This window comes from Trichechus manatus, unplaced genomic scaffold (genome assembly GCF_000243295.1).
Source record: "Trichechus manatus latirostris isolate Lorelei unplaced genomic scaffold, TriManLat1.0 scaffold00120, whole genome shotgun sequence".
NCBI classification, from domain to species: Eukaryota; Metazoa; Chordata; class Mammalia; order Sirenia; family Trichechidae; genus Trichechus; species Trichechus manatus.
In genome coordinates, this window is record NW_004444056.1 from 7,634,291 (window position 1) to 7,650,983 (window position 16,693).

At 42.2% G+C, this 16,693-nt stretch overlaps 1 protein-coding gene across 1 annotated transcript in view; it reads right to left on the reverse strand.

Annotated features, from left to right (window-relative positions):
* LOC101348196 (zinc finger protein 699-like) overlaps positions 1–16,693 on the reverse strand; it is a 42,534-nt gene that overhangs the window by 14,055 nt on the left and 11,786 nt on the right. The window contains exon 2 of the mRNA XM_023738654.1: positions 5,802–6,044. Coding sequence (XP_023594422.1) covers positions 5,802–5,804 — 3 coding nt within the window. The 5' untranslated portion in view covers positions 5,805–6,044. The remainder of the gene's footprint in view (positions 1–5,801; positions 6,045–16,693) is intronic.

Sequence of the window (16,693 nt, forward strand, 5' to 3'; positions counted from 1 at the left end):
GGGAGAAGATTGACAAATTATATTAAAATTCACAACAATTTATCAAAGGGCAGCAAAAATGAGTGAGAAGATAAGTTATATACTAGGGGAACATTTTCGAAAGTTTATAAAGAAGCCCTAAAAGTCAAAGAGATATAAATTAACAGTGGGAAAATATGCAAAATCTTTTCAGTAGTGGAGTAATGTAAGGGACTTGACCAATAAAATCAAAATAACGTAATGTTTTATACACTGATTACAAGGCAAAAAATTACTTCATTAAATAAGCAGATAGAACAAATAAGATACATATGCATATATTTTGTGGAAGGGTAAATTTGCAAAATGCATCAGCTCTTTTAGTAAATTTGAAATTGGCTGTGATCTTCAACTCAGAAATTTCCCCTCACTAGACAGAGATTACTCAAGAGCACTTACAGTCTGGAAGGAGAATAAGAGTAGCAATATTCACAAGAGCAAAAGTTACACTTGAACCACACAAGTCCTGCAAGCTCTACAATGGGTAAGTAAATTTTGGTCCATTCATACAATGGTAGCTTGCATGCATAGCAACATGGGTAGACCAGACCTACAGACAATATTTATGAAAGTCAAAAGCATTCTGAAGAAAAAAAGTCACAGAAGAACCCAGACAAACAGCTATAATTAAATCTACAGAAAGCTCAAACAGGCAAAACTAAACAATATAGAAATTATGGATAAAGACTTAGGTGTCACGTTTATGGACACTTTTTAGATATAATCAAACACACCACGAGATTGGTTTCCTGGGTTTGATGGATTAGGACAATAGTGTTGTGGGACATCTCAGTCAATTGGCATAATGCAGTTCATAAAGTTTATGTTCTACACCCTAGTTTAGTGAATAGTGTCTGGGGTCTTAAAAGCTCGTGAGCTGCCATCTAAGATACAACTATTGGTCTCTACTCATCTGGAGCAAAAGAGAAAGGCGGAAACCAAAGATTCAAAGAAGAAACTAGTCTACAGGACTAACAGTCCACATGAACCATGGCCTCATCTACCCTGAGACCAGAAGAACTAGGTGAGATGGTGCCTACCACTACCAACCATTCTGATCAGGGCCACAACAGATGGACCTGATGGAATGGAGAAGAATGTGGAACAGAATCTCAAATTCCTAAAAAACGAAACAAAAAACATGTACTGGACCAGTTGAGACTGGAGGACTCCCCAAGACTATTTCCCTGAGATACTCTTTAAACCTTGAACCGAAATCAGCACCTGAGGTCTCCTTTTAGCTAAATAACAGATTGGCTCACAAAATAAAGGATACCATCTGTGAATACTGTACTCCCTTAAAAAATCATCTATATGACACCAAACGGTCAATAATGATTTAAAAACAAAGACAAAAACATAAGGGGGCAGAGAAACTAGATTAATGGGAAGAAAACAACTAGAATATAAATACTGAGAATGTTCATGAATTGGGAAGAATGTAACCAATGTCGCTGAACAATCTGTATACAAATTACTGAATGGGAACCTAAACTGCTGTGTAAACCTTCATTGAAAAAACAATGTTATTCCAAAAAAAAATAAAAGGTTTGGGTGTCAAAGGTATAAGAGCAGTAATAATGGTAATAAGAACAAACTTCTCAAATGCAGACAGCAATAATCTCCAGGCAGGAAGCAGATGCCATCACGGTGGGACACATTACCCAAACAATTGCCATCAAGTCGATTCTGACTCATAGCAACCCTACAGGACACAGTAGAACTGCCCCATAGAGTTTTCAAGGAGCGCTGGTGGATTCAAACTGCCGACCTTTTGGTTGGCAGCTGTAGCTCTTGACCACTACACAACCAGCATTTCCTGGAACATACATACTGGGAGGCCATAAAAACTGGCAAGGTCTATTATCAAGGATTTAGATTCCTGTTATTTAAACTATACATGAACAGTTTATGCACTCCTAGTTTATGATACAGTTGACAATAAAAGCTTAAAGCACTGGCTTAAAAAATGAAAGAAATGTAATTTTCATATAAGTTGTGAAAACCTCTTTATTTTGATTTAACTTGTCTTAGTTCAGAAGGGCTTGTATGTCTAAACGTTTGATACTTGGGTCTTAAAAATTTATATTCACTAGAGCAAGCTTTGTAAGAGTAAAATATTGGACACAATCAAGTGTCCATTCGTAGCAATATAGTCAAAACAATAAACAAAGATCACCACATATAGTATTATGGAGTTTTATAAAAAATTAGATCTGATAAGTAAAGCATTATTGAAGAAGAAAAACAAAGTAGGAGGCCTCCCACTACCTGATCTCAGAACCTACTATACAGGTACGAAAGTCAAAACAGCCTGGTATTGGTACAACAACAGACACATTGACCAATGGAACAGAATTGAGAACTCAGATGTAAATTCATCTGATCTTTGACAAAAGCCCAAAGTCCATTAAATGGGGAAAAGACAGTCTTTATCAAATGGTGCTAGTACAGCTAGATGTCCAACTGTAGAAAAAAAAAATGAAACAGGACCCCATACTTCACATCATACACAAAAACGAATACAAAATGGATCAAAGACCTAAATATACAACCAAAAACTATAAAGATCATAGAAGAAAAAATAAGGTCAATGCTAGACGCCCTAATACATGGCATAAATAGGGTACAAACCATAACTAACTATACACAAATGCCAGAAGATAAGCTAGACAACTGGGATCTTCTGAAAATTAAACACTAATGCTCATCAAAAGACTTCACCAAAAGAGAACCTACAGACTGGAAAAAATTTTTTTCTACGACATATTAGATAAAGATTTAATCTATAAAATCTATAAGAAAATCCAAACACCTCTACAACAAAAAGACAATAAAATTAAAAAATGGGCAACGGATATGAACAGACACTTCACCAAAGAAGACATTCAGGCGGCTAACAGACATGAGGAAATACTTGTGTTCACTAGCCGTTAGAGAAATGCAAATCAAAACTACGATGAGATACCATCTCACCCCGACATTACTGTCACGAATCAAAAATACTGGAAATAACAAATGTTGGAGACGCTGCGGGGACATTAGAACTCTTATGCACTGCTGGTAGGGATGTAAAATGGTATGACCACTTTAGAAAATGATATAGCGCCTCCTTAAAAAGCTAGAAATAGAAATACCATAAGATCCAGCAATCCCACTCCTAGGAACGTATCCCAGAGAAATAAGAGACATCACACGAATAGACATATGTACACCCACGTTCACTGCAGCATTATTCACAATAGCAAAAAAATGGCAACAACCTAAATGACCAACAACGAATGGATAAACTATGATAACGTACAATGGAATACTATGCAACAATAAAGAACAATGATAAGTCTGCGAAACATCTCACAACATGGATGAATCTAGAGGGCATTAAGCTGAGTGAAATAACTCAATCACAAAAGAACAAATACTGTATGAGACCACCATTATAAAAACTCAAAAAAAGGTCTGCATACAAAAAGAAACAATCTTCGATGGTTACCAGGGAGGGGAGGGATGAGGAGGGAAGAACACTAACTAGATAGTAGACTGGAGCCCTGGTGGCCCAGTGTTTAAGAGCTCGGCTACTAATCAAAAGGTCAGCAGCATGAATCCACCAGATGCTCCTTGGAGACCCTATGGGGCAGTTCTATCCTATCCTACAGGATCGCTGAGTCAGAATCGACTTGACGGCAAGAGGTTTGGTTTTTGGTTTCGATAGTAGATAAGTAGTAACTTTGGTGAAGGGTAAGACAGTACACAATACTGGGGAAGTCAGCACAACTTGACCAAGGCAAAGTCACAGAAGCTTCATAGACACATCCAAACTCCCTGAGGGACTCAGTTATACTGGGATAAGGGCTGGGGACCATGGTCTTGGGGGACATCTAGCTCAACTGGCATAACAGAGTTTATAAAGAAAATGTTCTGTACCCAACTGTAGTGAGTAGCATCTGGGGTATTAAAAGCTTACAAGCAGCCATCTAAGACACATCTATTGGTTCCACCCCATCTGAAGCAAAGGAGAATGAAGAAAACCAAACACACAAGGGAAAAGTTAGTCCAAAGGACTAATGGACCACAACTACCACAGCCTCCACCAGACTAAGCCCTGAACAACTAGTTTGTGCCCAGCAATCACTACCAACTGTTCTGACAGGGATAACAATAGAGGATCCAGGACAGAGCTGGAGAAAAACGTAGAACAAAATTCAAATTCACAAAAAAAGACCAGACTTACTGGTCTGACAGAGACTGCAGAAACCCTGAGAGTATGGTCCCCGGACACCCTTTTAACTCAGTACTTAAGTCACTTCTGAAGTTCACCCTTCAGCCAAAGTTTAAACAGGTCTATAAAATAAACAATAACACATGTGAGGAACGTGCTTCACAGTTCAATCATGGATAGGAAGACTAAATGGGCATGCCAGCCCAAAAGCAAAAACAAGAAGGCAGGAAGGGACAGAAAAACTGGACAAATGGAAATGGCGAACCCGGGGTGGAGAAGGGGAAATTATTGATACATTGCAGGGGTGGCAATCAATGTCAGAAAACAATCTGTGTATTAATTGTTCAATCAGAAAGTAATTTGCTCTGTAAACTTTCACCTAAAGCACAATTACAGGGTCACTATGAGTCAGAATTGACTCAATGGCAGTGGGTTTGGTTTCTGGTTTTAAACCACGCTTAAAAACAAGAAATTAGATTTAACCTCTCTATGTATTATTACTAAAACTACAAGAAAATTTGTTGATTAAAAAGCAAGTGTAAACTCCAAGATACCTTTTGAGTAACAAAGTAGGAGAAAAAGTGTTTTACTTTTGAACATTTACTCTTACATCAGTTAAAGTAAGCATTCCTCTGTGTTTGAGAAGTTTATATATATTAAACCAAAAAATTCTCAGTAGAAACACAAACTGAATCTAGAAATCTTCTTCCAATGGAAACTATAAACCAAAGAAGTTAAATACACCATCTCATATGCTGAGCTTGTCTAGCAAAAAAGAACACTTTTATTTTAGATTCCCATTTGAGACTGTGGAGAGCAGTTAAAATTATACAGACTCATTACCAGCTCTAGGCAGAGAAGGGTGGGAGGACAAAGACACAAAGTGGGGAAACATGCTTCCTAAACACTGGAAAGTCTCAAAGAGCATCCCTCCAAAAAGGATGGATCTGGAGACCCCACACATGATCCAGCCGGACTCACTGTCCTTTGCCTCATTTCATTGGTGAGTTCATGACAGGACCAAGCTCCACGCAGGACCCCATTAACAGGGCCTTCTGCTACCAACTCTCTCCTCATTTGCTACCACATCACACAGTGTGAGAGGTGGAGCTGTAGTTACAGAACTGCACAGAAAAGGCTCAAGTGCCTCGAGGAAGCCAAGAAAACTGTGTGCAGGGATGGGACAAGGATGGCTCTGGAGGATCTGGGGTTCGGTCTCCTCAGCCAGAGCCGCTCCATCTTTAGACTCTGGTCAGGAGGTCCTGTCATTCAACACAGAATCAAGGCCCAGGACAGAGATGTTAACACCCAATGATGCCACCCTTGAGAGTCACAAAAGGAAAGTGACCCCAAGCATCCAATGCTTGAAAATCCACATATGTGTAGAGGAAAGGCCTAGTGACAGTAGAGCAGGGCCTCAGGCTGCCTCTTAGGGCTCTGTCCCTTGGCCTCATCTGCCACATTTTCACCTCATTGAGGAACCTCAGGGCTTGGAGGACATGGTCCCCATATCCAGCCTCACCCCTTATGGTAATAATACCCCAGGGTTCTCTGCAGTACGCACCATTTTCTTGCTCCAGCTTCTGGAAGTCTAAGTGAATGTGCTCTCTAAGCCCAAGAAGCCACTTCAGGAAGAGGGATGGCAGTGGACGCAGCACCACTAGGCAATCTGGAGGCAGATGAATGATGTTTGGTACACACAGGCAGAGCAGTTAAAATCCTTCTGATTGCATGGATGAGCAAGAAGGTTACCCTTGGTCCCCAGCTGCCTAGGCTGGACTAACTCTTTCTGCATCACACCTGGGACCTGAAATGGAAGAAGGAGACAGTGGTGAATAAGGAGGAAGTGCCAAGTTCTTGGCCTTCAGCTCCCTTCTGGGCACAGCTTCCCCCCAGGCTCAAGGCCACGCTCCACTCTGAGGGCGTTTGTACTTAAGGCAGATCCTGCTCCAGCCTTCCAGAGCACACACTTGCATTCTTCATGCAGATCCATAAGCCTCCTCCTCTGGCAACAAAGTCACAGAAGGAAGGGTTTCCTAATTCCAGGCCATGAGAGGCATCCAGGCCTGCCCAGGCTGGAACCCGTGAACCTGGCTTCCTCCAGGATGTCAGGAGTCCAAAGCTTAGGTTGAGGGTTCACCTATGAGGTTAAGGGTTCACCTCTGTAGAAACCACACACTTTTATTTGATATCAACATTAGTGAATCTTCAGAATATATTTTTTAAGTTCAAGTCAATAAACTCATCATGCATTACTGATTTGTAATTACGTGCAGTTGAAACTCTTCGGTTGTGCTTTGATTTTTAAAACTTTTATTTTATTTATGTTGTTTTTACGTGCCATCGAGTCGGTTCCGACTCATAGCAACCCTATGTACAACACAACGAAACACTGCCCGGTCCTGCACCATCCCCATAATCCTCGTTATGCTTGAGTCCACTGTTGTGGCCGCTATGACATTCCATCTCATTGAGGGTCTTCCTCTTTTTCAATGACCCTCTACTCTACCAAGCATGATGTCCTTCTCCAGGGACCGTTCCCTCCTGATAACATGTCCAAAGTATGTGAGACGTAGTCTTGCCAGGCTTGCTTCTAAGGAGCATTCTGGTTTTACTTTTTCCAAGACAGATTTGTTCATTCTTTTGGCAGTCCATCTTATATTCAATATCCTTCGTCAATACAATTCAAAGGCATCATTTCTTCAGTCTTCCTTATTCATTGTCCAGGTTTCGCACGCATATGAGACGACTGAAAACACCATGGCTTGGGTCAGGCACACCTTAGTCCTCAAGATGACATCTTTGCTTTTTAACACTTGCAGCCGATTTACCCAGTGCAATGCACCTTTTGATTTCCTGATTGCTGCTTCCGTGGGAGATGACTGTGGATCCAAGTAAAATGAAATCCTGACAACTTCAATCTTTTTTCTATCTATTATGATGTTGCTTACTGGTCTAGCTGTGAGGATTTTTGTTTTCTTCATGTTAAGGTGTAATCCACACTGCAGGTTGTGGTCTTTGATCTTCATCATTTGATCTTCGTCATTTACACCACGGTAATATGTGATCAGTATTTTTCCTGTTGATTTTGCAACTAACCTTTTTTTCTTCCCCTCGAGTTTTTTTAGTTTTTTTTCTCCCCCTTCACTCCCTGGCCATGACACCACCAGTCCTCAAGCTTTTCAGAAATCTGGGACAACTCCACAACACATTCTCTTTCAGCTTTATAATAACTGATCAACTGATAAATCAGAAACTCGTTAAGTGTTCTCTAAGGAGCAGTCCCCTTACACGTCCATCAGTTTGTCATACTGTGGGAACTTGTGTGCTGCTGTGATGCTAGAAGCTATGCCACTGGTATTCAAATACCTGCAGGGTCACCCATGGCAGACAGCTTTCAGCTGAGCTTCCAGACTAAGACAAATTAGGAAGAAAGAACCGGCAGTCTACTCCTGAGAAGACTTAGCCACTGAAAACGTTATGAAGAGCAGAACACTGTCTGTTATAGTGCCAGAAGATGAGTCCCCAGGGTGAAAGGCACTCAAAAGAAAACTGGGGAAAGGCTGCCTCCTCAAAGTAGAGTAGATCTTAGTGACGTGGATGGAATCAAGCTTTCGGGATCTTCATCTGCTGACGGGTCAAGACTCAAAATTAGAACAGGTGAAAACATCCATTAGTAATCAGAATGTGGAATGTACGAAGTATGAACCTAGGAAAATTGGAAATCGTCAAAAATGGGATGGAACGCATAAAGATCGATTTTCTACGCATTAGTGAGCTGAAACGGACTGGTATTGGTCATTTGGTATCGGACAATCATATGGTCTACTATGCCAGGAATGACAACTTGAAGAGGAATGGCATTGCATTCATCGTCAAAAAGAACATTTCAAGATCTATCCTGAGGTACAATGCTGTCAGTGATAGGATAATATCCATACACCTACAAGGAAGACCAGTTAATACGACTATTAGTCAAATTTATGCACCAACCACTAAAGATGAAGAAACTGAAGATTTTTACCAACTTACGCAGTTTGAAATTGATCCAACATGCAATCAAGATGCACTGATAATTACGGGTGATTGGAATGCAAAAGTTGGAAACGAAGAAGGATCGGTAGTTGGAAAACACAGCCTTCGTGACAGAAACGATGCCAGAGATCACATGATTGAATTTTGCAAGACCAACAACTTCTTCATTACAATACTTTTTTTCACTAATATAAACGGCGACTAAACACACGGACCTCACCAGATGGAATACACAGGAACCAAATCAACTACACCTCTGGAAAGAGATGATGGAGAAGCTTAATATCAGAACAAGGCCAGGGGCCGACTGGGCATCAGACTATCAATTACTCATACGCAAGTTCAAGGTGAAACTGAAAAAAATTAGAACAAGTCCACGAGAGCCCAAGTACGACCTTGAGTATATTCCACCTGAATTTAGAGACCATCTCAAGAATAGATATGACACGCTAAATACTAATGATAGAAGATCAAACGAGTTGTGGAATGACATAAAGGACGTCATACATGAAGAAAACAAGAGATCATTAAAAAGACAGGAGAGAAAGAAAAGACCTAAATGGATGTCAGAAGAGACTCTGAAACTTGCTTTTGAATGTCAAGTAGCTAAAGGAAAAGGAAAAAATGATGAAAAGAGCTGAACAAAAGATTTCAAAGGGTGGCCCGAGAAGACAAGGTATTATGACGACATGTACAAAGACCTGGAGATAGAAAACCAAAAGTGAAGAACACGCTTAGCATTTCTCAAGCTGAAAGAACTGAAGAAAAAATTCAAGCCTCGAGTTGCAATACTGAAGGATTCCACAGGAGAAACTATTAAATGACACAGGATGCAACAAAAGAAAATGGAAGGAATACGCAGAGTCACTGTATCATAAAGAACTGGTTGGCGTTCAAACATTTCAGGAGGTGACAGACGATCAGAAACAGATGGTACTGAAGGAAGAAGTCCAAGTGGCAATAAAGGCATTGGCGAAAAATAAAGCTCCAGGAATTGACAGAATACCAATTGAGATGTTTCAACAAATGGATGCAGCACTGGAAGTGCTCATTCGTCTATGCCAAGAAATTTGGAAGACAGCTACTTGGCCAACTGACTGGAAGAGCTCCATATTTATGCCTATTTCTAAGAAAGGTAATCCAGCTGAGTGCGGAAATTATCACACAATATCATTAATATCACATGCAATCAAAATTATGCTGGAGATCATTCAAAACCAGCTGCAACAGTATATCAACAGAAAACTGCCAGAAATTCAAGTTGGATTTAGAAGACGATGTAGAACCAGGGATATCACTGCTGATGTCAGATGGATCCTGGCTGAAAGTAAAAAATACCAGAAAGATGTTTACCTGTGTTTTATTGACTATGCTAAGCATTCGACTGTGTGGATCATAACAAACTACGGATAACATTGCCGAGAACGGGAATTCCAGAACACTTAATTGTGCTCATGAGGAATCTGCAGATAAATCAAGAGGCAGTCGTTTGAACAGAACAAGGGGATACTGCATGGTTTAAAGTCAGGAAAGGTGTGTGTCAAGGTTGTATCCTTTCATCTTACCTATTCAATCGGTATGCTGAGCAAATAATCCGAGAAGCTGGACTATACGAAGAAGAACAGGGCTTCAGGATTGGAGAAAGGCTTATTAACAACCTACGTTATGCAGATGACAGAACCTCTCTTGCTGAAAGTGAAGAGGACTTGAAGCACTTACTGATGAAGATCAAGGACCACAGCCTTCAGCATGGATTACACCTCAACATAAAGAAAACAAAAATCCTCACAACTGGACCAATAAGCAACATCATGATAAACGGAGAAAACATTGAGGTTGTCAAGGATTTCATTTTACTTGGATCCACAATCAACACCCATGGAAGCAGCAATCAAGAAATCAAAAGACGCACTGCATTTGGCAAAATGGCTGCAAGAAATCTCTTTAAAGTGTTAAAAAGCAAAGATGTCATCTTGAGGACTAAGGTGTGCCTGACCCAAGCCATGGTGTTTTCAATCGTCTCATATGCATGCGAAACCTGGACAATGAATAAGGAAGACTGCAGAAATGACGCCCTTGAATTGTGGTGCTGACGAAGGATATTGAATATTCCATGGACTGCCAAAAGAATGAACAAATCTGTCTTGGAAAAAGTACAACCAGAATCCTCCTCAGAAGCAAGGATAGCAAGACTACATCACACATACTTGGGACATGTTATCAGGAGGGATCGGTCCCTGGAGACAGTCATCATGCTTGGTAAAAGGTCATTGAAAAAGAGGAAGACCCTCAACGAGATGGACACAGTGGCTGCAACAATGGGCTCAAACACAGCAACAATTGTGAGGATGGCACAGGACCAGGCAGTGTTTTGTTGTTATACATAGGGTCGCTATGAGTCGGAACCGACCCGACGGCATCGAACAACAAGGAGTAGTCCCCCATGTCTGTTCCCGTTTCTTTCCTCCCCTTTACCCCATGCAGCTGAGTCCTACTCTTTTCTTTCTTGGTCTCTGTAAATGTTTTCTCTCTCTTTCGCACGATCCGTATACCAGTGGCTCCTCTTTAATCATTACGCTTCCTTTTCTTAATTTCTGTAAGAGTATTCTCTACTTTAAATTCACATTCTATAAGTTATTTTCAGCATAAATTGGGACCTGGTTTGATATAGAGTCTCAAGCCCCACCCAAGATAAAAATCCACATTTTCACAAGACCCCTGGGGTATCCACATCCAAACACTCACTGCTCTGGAGCCTGTAACTGAAGGAACATTCTATCACAGGTGCCCTGTCCCAGGCCACCCACCAGCCCGGCCCACACCCCCTACACCTTGGCTGGCTTCAGTGGTCCAGCCAGACCCTGCTCACCTCTCCCAGGCTCTGGCCCATGCTGGGCTTATCAGCTGAGGTAGACACCACCCCAGTGACCCTGCACCCCCATGGCTAGAGTACGCTGGCCCACATGCATGGAGAAAGGCCTGCTGGGGAGCCCATGCACGTAGCCACAGATGTCTCCAAAACAGAGTGCAGACTCCCATCGAAATTCGTGGTAAAGATGGACACTCAGACACCAGAGACAAAGAATCCCCGGGGAGGGCTGGGCCAGGACACGGCCATCCCATAACTGGGACATGGGCCCTGAGGGCTGCCTCCTTCCCACCCTCCCCAGCCATGAGTCTGAGGGTGTCCAGTATCTCAGCCTTCCTGGAAAGACAAGGAGCTGCCCCCTGCAGCCCAGGGATGGCCGGGGCTAGGCGGAGAGGGAGTGCCAAAGGCCAAGGCGAGGGCAGAGGCCGCGAGTTGCCTAGGAAGGAGCCAGGAAAGAGGGGCCGAATCAGTTGCTCCCTCACCTTGGTGGGAACCAGGGATCAAAGCCTGTGAAGAGAAGCTGACAGGTGGGAGATGGCTCATACGGGGCGGGGGGCAACTGACTCGGGCTCCGGGGTGTCCGTCGTGGCCTCCCTCTCCTAGGTGGAGAGGAGGAAACCACTACCCAGCTCTTATGTCCAGGCTGGAGACTGTGGATCGTGCCGCTCTGCCAGGAGTCTGAAGATGGGGGTGGACAAAAGGAGTGTGGTGGGGAAAGGCTGGGCTGGAGGACAGGAGGGCTGGTTGGAGATCCTCGGCGCTGTCCTTTTCCCACTCTCAGGGAGATGGGGAAGGCTAGGAGGCCTGAGATGTCAGTGACAAGATGAGGGGCAGGTGAGGGCCCATCACAAACTGATCTGCAAAGGCCAAGCTACTACAGAAACTCACAACCTGTTTAGACCCCTTCCCTCGCATCGCCATCATGCACGTTCGCCTGATCAAGCTCACCGCTCCCCCAGCCCTCAAGGCCAGGCTCCAGTCCCAGAGCTCAGAGTCAGGCAGGGTGCAGAGGGAGCTCGACCTCCAGGCCCCGCCTTGGCCAGCTCTTGCTCCGAAAATTGATTCATTTTTAACTCTTTCCAGAAAAGTGCAGTCTTAAGGAAAATTCCAGAGACACAAAAAGCTGATAATAGCCATGGAAGCCACCTCTCGTTAACCAAGACATGTACAAAAGGCGAGTATGTCAATGGTATTTACAAAAATCATCCCCAGGAGTACCAAATGGCAAACCCCTTAAGCGACATATGCTGGAACTTTAGCACTGTTTTTAAAAAGAAAGAATGACTTTCTGTTGTTTATCAACAAAGTGACTTCAACATCACCCAAGGATCCCAACTCCTCATAAATTTCTACCGCTCTCTTGACGGGGAGATGGAGAAAATTCTGCAATGCCTGCCCAGCATCCCATGTGGCAGACCCTCTGCTAATTCTGTGCCCTAGTCTGAGAGCAATGGCTCAGTATGGGACTGAGAGACCCTCAGTATGGCAAGGGGACGGCAGACAGGGCAGGACTCTAGTTTGAGGGGGACAGCTCTCCAGTCTCCATGACCCAGGTTGAGGGAGGGGTGGTCAGGAACTGGGTGAGTTCCAGGGTGCTCGGGAGGCCTAAAACCGATGGAATCTAACTTATACTACATGGGGAGGCGGGGCCAAGGTGGCGGAGTAGTCACACGCTTCTGGTGGACCCTCTTACAACAAAAACCTGAAAAAACAAGTGATTCGATTATACGTGGCAATCTAGGAGCACTGAACATAAAAGGTCGGACTGACTAGCAGAGGAGGGAGAAACGGTTCGGAAGAAGTGAGGACATGCCAGACCTAACTTGGCAAGAGCCTGAGCCCTTCAGGCCTGATCAGCTTGTGGGTGAGCGGTGAGACAGGCAAGCAGCCGTGCTCGGGAGGCGTGTTTTCCACACCAGGAGAGAATCAGCCACTGAGAGTCTACATGGCCACCCAGAACCGGTGAGAAGCAGCCCTCGATCCAACGAAAGATAAGTAACTGCCTACGGCCTACCGCACGGATCAAAAACGCCCCCCTTAGAGAAAAACTTCTCTCCCATTTACCTCCCCGCTCCCTGCTCTGCACTGGGTTCAGGACCAGCTTCAGCAATTGCCGAGTCCCCTGGGCCGGAAGTAGGAACCGTCACACCCGGAGCCATTCTGCCTGCCTTGGAGAGTGAACATATTAACAGGGGAGAAAAATAAACTGCCAGCTCCCCTAAGCCAGGAACCCAGGGTAGGCACAGCTCCTTTGCCTATGCACAGACATAAGGGACCACGGACACTGAGTACCCTTCCCCCTGCATAGACTTGTGTAGGCCCATCTCAACAGCATAGGCCCTCATTACCGCAGAACAACAGAGTATATACCAGAACCCTAACTTCAACTGTTCCAGCTGTGAAGCGGCAGGTTCTTGACATTTGACACTGCTCTGCCCATTAAGCAGGGTCTTCACCTACCCACATCAGGGGCCTGAGAACTGGTGGCTCCACCCACGCCACCTAGCCACCTGAGGGGCCCATGAATAAGAGGTGTCCCCCAGTCCTTACAGCCAACAAAATTAGGTGCTCACATTCGGCTACAAAACCCACCCACCTACACGCTCTAGGGAACGCCTTCCTCCTGGACACTTGGGGGCGGCCATCAGCCCCCTGCCTTTGCTCAGAGTGTGTCCTGCTGCAGCCGTATGCCTATGCCTACACCAATCACCCATGCCTGTCTAGGACAGTAAGGGAGAGTCTACACCACACACTTGGTGGCTATCTACCTGGGCACCTGAGCTGAATCCATACAGGAGGAGTGGGCGGACTCCTAAGCTTACATACCTAGTAACAGATCTAAACACCTGGTGACTGGACATTAGAGTTTCAAAGGTGCCAATAATCATAGTAGCTCATACGAACAGCCTATTTGGGCATATGAAAACAAAACCAAGCTAGAATACAGTAAGCAAACAATAAACAAATATAATAACTTCTTGATTGCTCAGAGACAACAGTCACTATCAAATTACATAAAGAAGCAATCCATGATGGCTTCAGCAAGCTCCCAAAATAATCAAGAAATTTTCCAGAGGAGGAAAATTTCTTGGAATTACCGGAGGCAGAATACAAAAGATTAATATACAGAACTCTTCAAGAAATTAGGAAGGAAATTAAGCAAAATGCAAGCACGCAATAGAGGAAATTGAAAAGATTAGAGAAGAGCATAATGACAAATTTAACAGACTGCGAGAATCCACAGATAGACAGCAATCAGAAATCCAGAAGATTAACAATAAAATTTCAGAATTAGACAACCCAATAGAAAGTCATAGGGGCAGAACTGAGGCGATGGAAGGCAGAATTAGTGAAATTGCAGATAATGCACTTGACACCAATTTATTTGAGGAAAAATCAGATAAAAGGATTTAAAAAAACTGAAGAAACCCTAAGAATTATGTGGGACTCTATCAAGAGTTCTGGAGTACCAGAACAGGAGGGGATAACAGAAAATACAGAAAGAATTGTTGAAGATTTGTCGTCAGAAAACTTCTATGATATCTTGGAAGATGAGACGATATCTATCCAAGATGTTCATCAAAGCCCACATAAGGTAGATCCCAAAAGAAAGTCACCAAGACACACTGTAATCAAACTTGCCAAAACCAAAGCTTAAGGGAGACTTTTAAGAGCAGCTAAGGATAAACGAAAAGTCATCTGCAAAGGAGAGTCAGTAAGAATAAGCTCAAACTGCTCAGCAGAAACCATGCAGGCAAGAAGGCAACAGGATGACATATATAAAGCCTTGAAGGAAAAAAAACTGCCAGCCAAGAATTCTATATCCAGCAAAACTGTCTCTCAAATATGATGGCGAAATTAGGGCATTTCCAGATAAACAGAAGTTTAGGGAATTTGCAAAAACCAAAAAATTACAAGCAATACTAAAGGGAGTCCTCTGGTTAGAAAATCAGTAACATCAGATAACAACCCAAGATTAGAACACAGGACAGACCAACCAGATATCAACCCAGATAGAGAAGACACAAAAGTAAATCAAAGCTAAAACACTGAAAATAGGGAAACAGATGTCAAAATGTAAAAAATGACAACATTAAAACAAAAAAGAAGGACTTAAAAAATGTAGACATAAATTTTTCATATGGAGAGGAAGTCAAGGCAATACAAAGAAATAAAAGACTGGTATAAAATTAGAAAAATAGGGGTGAATATTAAGGTAACCACAAAGAAAACTAATAATCCTATATGTCAAGATGAAAAACTACAAAAATATAAAACCTCAGCAAACACAAAATAAACAATGAAAAACAAGAAAATACACAAAGAAAAATTACTCAGCACAGAAAATTAAGTGGAACAAACTGTGAACAACATACAAAAAAAAACATCAGAATGACAGCACTAAACTCATACCTATCAATAATTATGCTGAATGTAAATGGACTAAATGCACCAATAAAGAGAGTGGCAGATTGGATTAAAAAAAAAAAAAAAAAAAATGATCCATCTATATGCTGCTTACAAGAGACACACCTTAGACTTTACACAAACTAAAACTCAAAGGATGGAAAAACATATATCAAGCAAACAACACTCAAAAAAGAGGGGTGGCAATATTAATCTCTGACAAAACAGACATTAAAATTCACCACAAAAGGAAGGACACTATATGATTAAAGGGTCAATACACCAGGAAGACATAACTATAAGATTAAGCACCCAAAAACAGGGCTCCAAAATACATAAAACAAACTCTAACAGCACTGAAAAGAGAAATAGCTCCACAATTGTAGTAGGAGACTTCAACACTCCACTTTTGGTGAAGGACAGAACATCTAGAAAGAAGATCAACAAAGACACAGGAAAACTAAATGCTACAATCAACCAACTTGATCTCATAGACATATACCAAACACTCCACCCAACAGCAGCCAAGTATACTTTCTTTTCTAATGCACATGAAACATTCTCCAGAATAGACCACATATTAGGCCATAAAGCAAGCCTTAACAAAATCCAAAGCATCAAAATATTACAAAACATCTTTTCTGACCATAAAGCCATAAAAGTAGAAATGAACAACAGAAAAAGCAAGGTAAAAAAATCAAACACATGGAAACTCAACAGCACCTTGCTCAAAAACTACTGGGTTATAGAAGAAATTAAGGATGGAATAAAGAAATTCATAGAATCAAATGAGAATGAAAACACATCCTACCAAAACTGTGGGACACAGCAAAAGCAGTGCTCAGAGATCAGTTTATAGCAATAAATGCACACATCCAAAAAGAAGAAAGGGCCATACTCAAACCATTAAGCCTACAACTGAAACAAGTAGAAAGAGATCAGAAAAAACGCCCTCAGGTGCCAGAAGAAAGGAAATAATAGGAATTAGAGCAGAATTAAATGAAATAGAAAATAGAAAAACAACTGAAAGAGTTAACAATACCAAAAGCTGGTTCTTGGGAAAAAGATCAACAAAATTGATAAACCATTGGCCAAAATGACGGAAGAAATACAGGAGAAGCAGATAACCCATATAAGAAATGAGA